We start from the raw sequence: 9089 nt of genomic DNA, 5'->3' as shown, positions 1-9089 counted from the left end.
ATAAAACTCTACCATACCTAGAAATGTCATTAACTCCTTATGTGAAGCAGGGAAAACCATTCTAGAAATAGTATCAACCAACTCTGCCTTAGGAAAAATACCATCACCAAAAATAGGGTGGCCTAAGTAATCCACAATCGTTGCGCCAAAGTTACATTTCTCTGCTTTTATTGTGAGATTTGCCCTGGAAAGTCTAGCCAACACCCCTCATAAACATTTTTCATGATCATCCACCCCTTTACCAAAGACCAAGATGTCATCCTGGTATAGACCCCATGAATGCCTTTGAGAACCCTTTCCATTACTCTTTGAAAAATGGAAGCAGCCGACACAAGACCAAAGAGGAGTCTGATAAATCTGAAGGTGCCAAGGGGAGTCACATACGCCGTCAAATCCCTGGAAAACTCTTTAAATTTGACCTGGTGGTACACCGAGGTGAGATCAATGGAACTAAAAACAGTAGCACCAGCCTGCAAGAAAACCAGTTCAGTTATGTCGGCAGAGGATATCTATCAACAATCACACACTTGTTGAGATATCTCAAACCCACACAGATGCGTAGACTACCATTCGCCTTCCTAGCAGCTACAACAGCCGCATACCACTCTATGCCCTCAACCTCCTCTATGATACCACCATCTCGTCACGAACGTCGATGGATAAGTATCTGACTTTGCAGTATATGGGTTGTGCATTCGCTACCAACCAAATTTCATGTTTGTAATCTACTAGATATCCCAATTCTTCCTTAAAAACTTGTTGGAACTCCTTTCTCATCTGCACAACCAAGTCTGAATCAACCGAAACACCAATGGGACACACTCTGTCTCTGTCCTTCAGAAGGATGGGAACTGGACCACTAGGATCCAACATGACCCCCAAATCACCTTGATGTGACCAACATATGACACTGTCACCCTTGTGAGACACATAAATCTTCCCAGAAGTTAATCTCTGTTTATACTCAATAACACCCTCAAATAAGCCTTGCAATTTGATGGGCTCACCACCATAGGCACACAGCTTGATATCAGGTTGGCTCAATTTTACCTTACCCAAGAGAGCATTTTGATAAAAATTTGTTGAAAACAATGGTTATCTTTGCCCCAGAATCGAAAAGAACATTGGTTGCCTCCCCATGAACACTAATGGTGTCCGCTGGAGAACTTTTAATTAAAGTGTCCCTTTGAACTTGCAACACAATTCGACCACAGTCAAAATCAGCCTCAGCCTCTTCTTGCCCTTAATCAGCCTCTAATAGGGAAAAAGAGAGAACACTCTCTCTAGAAAACAAATAGTTAACAACTGCCCATTTAGTTATTAAGTGTCAAAGCGACTTTCTGTAATTAATAGACCATTCAAAACCATGTATTAAAATTCAAAAAAACTTTGTTTTTGTTTTTATTTTATATATTCTTTTTTATACAAATATTTTAGTTGATTTTTCATTCCATTTAATATACTCTATACAAACATTGACATATTACATACATAATAACAAATACATAACAGATAAATAAAAATTAAACTGTGAAACAAAGGGGAAATTTTCGGTCGATGTAATAATGAGGTAGGCAAAGCGCTGGAATAGAACTACGTGCGTTTCGGCCAGTAGCCTTCGTCAGGTGCCCATCATTCGCAAATAACAAGACATAACATTGTGCAACATAAATCTACAAAGGAAAAACACAGAAATATATATATCAGTCGCTTTTGAGCTTGATGTAATATATTGCACTTTAAATTTAAAAAATCATTGGGTCAGTATTTACATTTATGTTAATAATATAGTACATCCTAATTTCATAACATCACGCAGCACCATAGTTCATATTTTGATGAATCCATTGGCTATTACATTTTGTCGCATGCAGTTTATCCATTCTTACATTCCACTTTTACTCTATCACATGACTAGATATTTTCAATTCATTTTATTATATATATTGTCAGTTTTACATTGTGCATGTCTCTTCTAAGAGATGTGTCTTTCTCTATTTTGGCAAGAGTTACTCACCCATATTGGGTGCTGTATATATATCCTATAACAACCCATATTGGTAAGTCTCTTTATTGGATTACTATAAACAACGATCTATATCCTTTCCTTATGAAAGAGGTATAGGGTGAAGGAAAAGGACAGAGAAGGACAATGGAGCACATTGAGATTTATTTGGTCTAGCTAAATTGGTTTATTCTATTCAATTTGGTGGTTTCCAACGTGGACACCTAGATTTTAAAGATAATAAAATCTCGCTGATACTTACTTTCAAGATATAGTAGTTGATGTTTCGTTTTTATAACTTCTGGTTTTTTCATCCCTTCATCAACTTAAATAACTCCCAATAAGGGCACTCGACTTTTACTTTGTAGTATGTAGTCTGGAGAGAAGTTGTATAAGGAATAGGAAAACTATTACTGTACATTCAATATTATTACTTTGGTCTGCTGGAGAACATACGTCTGACCCTCATAGTTGAAAAATGAGTTTATATCTATTATGTATCTTTGATATACTTTCACATATAGATATAAGGTATATACAGTAAGAGCTAAGGGATTGTTTGTCATCAAACTTTCATTGATATTGATCTAATATGACTCCCTAGAGTAGGAATGACCATCTCTGTATTTCCAAAGGGAAGGGGATATGTCTTGCTATATTTTCTCATTTTCTCTTTTGCACTCTTTCCTTGCTGCTTATCTTTTACTCAGTCTTCCTTTCTTTTATCTTTGGTATTCTGGTCTTATTTTCAAAATATTCTGCAAGTTTTATCTTTTGCTATTTTTAAATTGCTATGTACTATATTATTGTGTTTTATTGCTATTGAAGGAAAGGGGATATGTTGTACCTTGGGTCATCTCCTTGTTAGCTGCTCAGCCAGTATGAATGTGATGTCTGCGTGGAATGTTAAATGCTGGATGACAGAGTGAGTAGAATGTTAGTGTGCCTGGTGTGTGTGGGGAATGACAGTTGAAGAGAGTGGGCTGAGCAGTAACCATCCTGCTCCTGGTGGGGTTTTCTCCTGTATATCCTATTACCATCTTACTTGAATAAAGGAGCTTCAAGAAACTACTGGACTATCCATCCTTTATTCACAACATTTATCATATCCGTTTTTATTTGGAAGCTACGATAAAAGGAGATTCGACCCTAAATTAGTAGCTTCCTTAAGCATTTATAGTTTTTCTACATGCAACTTATAGATAATAACACAATTGGTGTCAATAACGCCCTTTTTATGCATAAATACACTAACTTTCCTATTTTACCTTTTTCGACTTATGTGTCCTGTTGAAGTTGTCAATTCTTGTAGGATTGATTTAAAGTTGTTTTCAAGAACGGGACGGGATGAGTGGAGAATTGAGCCTATCAGGTCGATACGGAAAGAACTATGTTTTACTTCCAGCTAACCACAATTATTAATAACCACTTATGATCTATCTAATGGTTTTAAGTTACCTTAAAAAATATTATGGCCTTCTGAGCACTTATTCAATAAAATGGGTAACTCCGTGCTGTACGATCAGTATGTCTTATCCAAACACCTTCAATATTGCCTTTATGAGTTCAGTCTACAGAGAAACAAAGCGATCGTTTAAGTATCCGGTATACTACGAGCCTCAACAGACACTTCACTCACTTTAGATTTTATGATTTTAGCTTTGCATCAACAGCGAAATAACTCCTTTTTTAGGTCTCGCCTACGCATCACGCATGCGCTGCTTAGGAGACCTTTAGGCGTCCTACAGCTCTTTTTCCATGGGCATACTCGTGTTTGTGGAGGCATACAGCTTGCGGGAGTGTGTAGCGGCACGCCACAAGCCCAAGTATGTGCTTTGAAAAAGAGCAAACAGCTACTGCTTAGTGCTCGCACGCGTGTATGGCTGGCGGGGTGGAGGCTCTCTCTTCATCCCTCCCTCTGCCTTCTCCATTGTATATGTTTCTAGTCTCTCTGACATTGTCCTCCCGGGCGGAGACCCCCCCGGCTTCCTCTGTTCTGGTTCACATTCTGTTTTCTCTCTGCTCTCTAAACAGAGGTGAAAGCGTTTTCGTGTGTAACTGCACTCTCGCCTTTAGTTTGCCATCTCTGAGTCATCTCTCCTTGCCCTTTTTACTTCATTTTGATTTCTGTTTCTACTCCTCTTTTCTTTTTGTTTCCACTCCTCCTGTTTTCATTTCCCTTCCCTCTTTTATGTGTCCCCTTTCTGACTTTTGCTCACTCCTTTATTTCTCCCTCCCTCTCTTCTTTGCGCCTCCTCTCCTCTTCCTTTCTTTGCACTCCCTCCTCCATTTTTAATTATGTCTCCTCTTTGCCCCTTTTTTATTCGGCCCTCCCTTTTTTTGAGAGCCCCTTTTCTCTACTCTGTCTTCTTTTTCACAAATAATGCCTTCTCTCCTTAGTTACAGTCTCTCCTGGTTTCACTACTCACACGCTTTTTTTCCGCTATATTCTGCTTTTTTTCGTTATTTCCTCTTGCTGTTTCTTTTAGTCTTTAACTCATATATCCCTTTCTTTACATGTTGAATCTACTTCTTCCCGATATGTCATTGTCTTGTTCTACTTTTGTTTTATTATCCCTCGCTCCACTTTTTTTTCTTTTCCACACCTCGTTCATCCTGCAGTCTCTATTCCATCCCTCCCATGTATTCCCACATTCTGCTTTATAGCACCCCTCCTGCGTTCGGGTTATCTCTACAATTATGGATTTCCTTCCCCCCTCTCCCGATTTCTTTTCGTTCAATTCACTAGTCTAACAACAGCCCCATTTCTTTTTCTCGACACTTGAGCCAGTTGTATCAAATCTCTCCGCTGCATCCCCTGGTCTTGTTCCCTTTCCATCAGTTATTTTTCCATCATGCTGAGGGAAGCCGCTCCCCTGCTCAAGGACTGTTTCTCAGTTCTTCACCTGTGGTTTGTGCCAGGTAACTCGCTATGATCCCTGATGTACTCTGCGAGGATCCGCGGACTTCTCTGAAGCGGCTTGTATCGGATGTGGCAGAGCCTCACAGCTGGATCCAAGAGTACCAACTTCGGACTTGGGCATGCCCATTATAAGTCACCCAGAAAATGAGCGACATGAGAAGCCACAGCTGAACAGTCCTGTGTAGAGCAAACTACAACCCCCCCAACAACCCATCTCGCCTCTTGAACAACCTCATGTAACACTTGATGTGTTTGTGGACATACATTAAAAGATGTGTTTCCAACTTAAATATGCAGCCGTTGTTTATTTTGTTCTCAGTATTTTGTGAAAAAATGTGTGTGCAATTTTTGTGCTTCTGATTTCTTTCCTTCCCACTTCCTCAAAAGAGACCCCTTCCCAGACTTCAACTTGAAGACCATTGGGACAATGCTGATGCCTTCTGGGCATGCCATGATGGCCACTTCAAAAGGCTGTGACCCTTTCATTATTTCTGCACACCAATCTGGCTGTTGCAAGCCCTCGCACCCTGTTGTACCAGTAAGTATATGTCCTTGGGAGCGAGCTGCTTCTCATGCACTTTGTGAATGAAAAAATAGTAATTGTATAGCTATTCAATCCCTGGCGGCACACCACCCAGGATTTCATGCTGCAAGGCTAAGCACTTACAAGGTCCCAAAGGCGAGACGTATTGGCTATGCCAATGCTTGTTTTACACTTGGTACAGACCGCTTTAAGGGCTGGACACTGCCCAACTTTGTCACATCTACAACATCTCCTCACATTTACTTTGGTCTTCTCTTCTTCCTTCTTTCTTGCTCCCTCTTTATTTTTTTCTTTGATAACATGAACATTAGAACCATCTTTCTCATTAACTTTCTTTATGACCCCCAACACACTCAATAGAGTGCTCAACATTTTTTGCGATGGCCAAAACGTTGTCTAAAGAAGAGTCATCCTTCAACCACAGCTCATCAGGTACCTTTTCAATGACACAACCCACTATGAATTGGAGACGTATGCGCTCATCCACCAAGCCATTAAAATTACAAGATGATGCAAGCCTATGAAGATCAGTAACATAATTTTCAATGGACTCCCCTTCACTCTGGTGTCTTCTAGCAAAATGGTAACACTCCAATATTGTGCTTCCTTTTGGAAGATAATGCTTGTCAAGCTTTAGAACACACACCTAATAATCATACAAACCTTCAATGACTGCTTGAGATGGCATCAGTAGGTGATCAAAGACTTTCGCCCCTCCGAACCCAAACAGTGCATCAACAGTGCAGTTTTGCGTTCAGCACTTTTTATAGCGCAACAGATCTTTGCGTACCTTTGAACAACGGTTCTCCATTTCTGCTATTTAATGGGAGGTGTACCAGGGGTAGAAAGAAAGAATGGAGGTAACGTAATATTTTGCATAGCAACAAATAACAAAATATACTAATGTAAACAAAACAAAAACACATAGAAAAGCCACCCACAAGGAGAAAATGTTGACAACACACTTGAAAACACAATGAATGCTGGGAAAATTAATTAAATGCGAGTGCATCAATTTGAGTTTAGAGGCACAAAGAGAAAGGAAGGCAGTTAAAGGTTCAGGTACTTTATACACAGGAGATACCAGCCATCCATAAGCAGGAGCTCTTCCAACTGACAGGTACATTAGAAGTGAACACATTCTGTCACCATGGAGACCCACAGTAAATGACCTCATAGTGACACTCACAGCTGTGCCAGTGCAGGGCACAGCTGCGATTACCAATACAACAAGGCAATGAGGAATACAATTTCCTCTTTAGTATGTCACCCGGTTGGATGAGGAGTAGGTGTTATGTTTCGTAGGGTACCCCAATATAGGCTTGAGCAGTCACCTGACCCTTCACCTACATTTACCGAACCGTTGTACTATATACCGGTTTTTGGTATTGACCTCTTACCAAGTTAAGCACTTCATAAAAGTCATGTGGTTTTCCCCGAAAACTATCCCAGTTAATTATGCATGAGGATTCTCAGAATCACAGCCGGATTACCATCTTCTGTATAATAACTATATATAATGGTCATCCCTTCTGTCATCCTCGGCCGACATGACACAGCAAGGTAGAATTCCCTTAGGGAGCCTTTTGGGTATCGATACACCACATGTTTGCCGTGTTAGGCAGAGGAGGAACGACTTCCCTGCTTACACACTGATGCGATAAGCTGAGGTTCCAGCATGCAGACACTACAGCCCGCAGTGGTGAGATCCCTCGCAGGGTGTCCATCTCGAGACCAAGACGGGCCCTATAGTCTCCTACTTCAGTTAGTGGTATTGGCTTCAGGCTAGTAGGATTCTTGGCTCTACACCTACATACATGCTAGGTATATTCAGGTACATCTAGTTGGGTATGCATCATAGGAGTATGCATTATTATTGTCCTCTATTTTTATACCTGTCTATATTAATTGTTTTAGCACTATGGTAGGAATCTACCATCCATTTACCCTATTGGTCCTTATAATCATCTATATCTGTTTCTGTCTTATGGTTGTTTCAGCTTACCTATTTTACAAAAGAATGCTGCTGGTTGAATAAACGCTTATTGAAAACTTCCCCACCGTTTATTCTTTGTTTCTCTCCAAGACAAAGTGAGCACAAGTGACTGAGCGAAAAGTACTGTACTGTTTTCACGATTCCTGATGGGACAGAATTGTAATATTCAATAGTTGCCAAGATCTATTCTCTCCTTGGTAAGAGGAGTTTACAGTGTCACTGTGAGCTAGCTGATATACAGGCAAACATACCCGGTGGGGGTGTCTAGAACTAGTCTGGACACCAATCCCACAGTCTATATAGTCTAAACACGCAGATCCTATATAGGTTTATAGGAACTACACAACAGCACTTTTGTACCTCCACAATTAGCTACTGGAGTACGCTTATAAGTCGTAGTATAAGGTAGTAATGTACCCAGGGCATAGGCATACCAGTGGTCTCCCATGGGCTGCAGCATGTATTGTGCCACCCATGGGAGCCCACTTCTACTCTGACTACAGGCCTGCCATTGCAGCCTGGGTGAGTTGGTGCTTGCACCTCTCACCAGATATAAGCATTCTTACATCTGAGATCACTACACTTAAAACCTATGTCACCATTAAGGGAGACCCTTCAGGTGCAGGGTGTGAGGGTGCCCCTGCATGAGCAGGACGGCAGTCTGCTGCTCCTGTAATCCTACGGACTTCCTGAGGCTCAGAAATACAGGTGGTGGTTCTGCACCTCTCCAGAAGCCTGACCTGTCTTCCCTGTAATTTGAAGGACAGTATCCCTCGTCGGACCCACTGGGACCAAACCCCTGTGCAAGCCATCCACTTGATGTTGCCAAGGATTGTTGGCTCTGTACTCTCTTCAGGCTACAAGAAGTTCTAGCCTAAAGCACCTCATCCCCAGAAGATCAGCCTCCTCACAGCATCACTTGCACCGTCAGCCTCCATTTTTGGTGAGCTGCCTGAGGTCCTCTTGTGTCTCCTGTGCCTTCAGCCTGTGGGTCCTCTTGAGGGTCTTCTTCTGCTTTAATGGGCTCCTCCACGTGCTCGGGGGCCTGCCCTGACTTTCCTGCACTTGGTGAGTCCCTTGAACCTTGCCACTCCCAATGATTGCATCTTGCCATCTTCCACATCAGTTGCAGCTACCAAGGCTTGCTGATGTTCCCACCGGACACCAACCACTTAGACACTGAACAGCTTATGAACAGCTACGGGTCTTCTTCAGCATTGCCTGGTCCACACAGCTGCAGTGACAAGGTCATCATCAACTCTCCTGAGCTCCCTGCCAAGGGTGGGCATTGTGCTTCCATAGCTTTTGGTCACCTCGAGTGCCAAAGACTCTGTCCCCTCTACTTGCAGGTTCTCCTTTTATCGAATCAACCCTTGGATTCCACTGGACATCTTCTTGAATTTCTCCAGAGCCTTTTCTCCACCTTCTTCCATTATTGTCTACAGAGGGTTCCGACTTCACTTCGCCCGATGCATCCAGCTTCTCTGGTACAAGTATCCTGGTTCCTCGGACATCTATGGGTAGGATGGTTCTCCAACCTTCCGACATCCAAAGGGTTTCTTTGGTGACCTTTGGGATGGGTCCTTCTTCTTTAAAACCGCAACTGCAACTTCTCCTTAGA

At 41.7% G+C, this 9089-nt stretch overlaps 1 protein-coding gene across 1 annotated transcript in view; it reads left to right on the top strand.

Annotated features, from left to right (window-relative positions):
- The first annotated feature begins 275 nt into the window (after positions 1–275).
- The window catches only part of LOC147729329 (astacin-like metalloendopeptidase), a 62851-nt gene continuing 54037 nt past the window's right edge, over positions 276–9089 (top strand). Inside the window, exon 1 of the mRNA XM_086959824.1 lies at positions 276–435. Within this exon, the coding sequence (XP_086815950.1) occupies positions 276–435 (160 nt within the window). The remainder of the gene's footprint in view (positions 436–9089) is intronic.

This window comes from Lissotriton vulgaris, chromosome 2_2, assembly GCF_964263255.1.
Source record: "Lissotriton vulgaris chromosome 2_2, aLisVul1.2, whole genome shotgun sequence".
Lineage (NCBI taxonomy): Eukaryota > Metazoa > Chordata > Amphibia > Caudata > Salamandridae > Lissotriton > Lissotriton vulgaris.
Note: the sequence above shows the minus strand (reverse complement) of the source record. Positions and strands in the feature narration are given on the sequence as shown.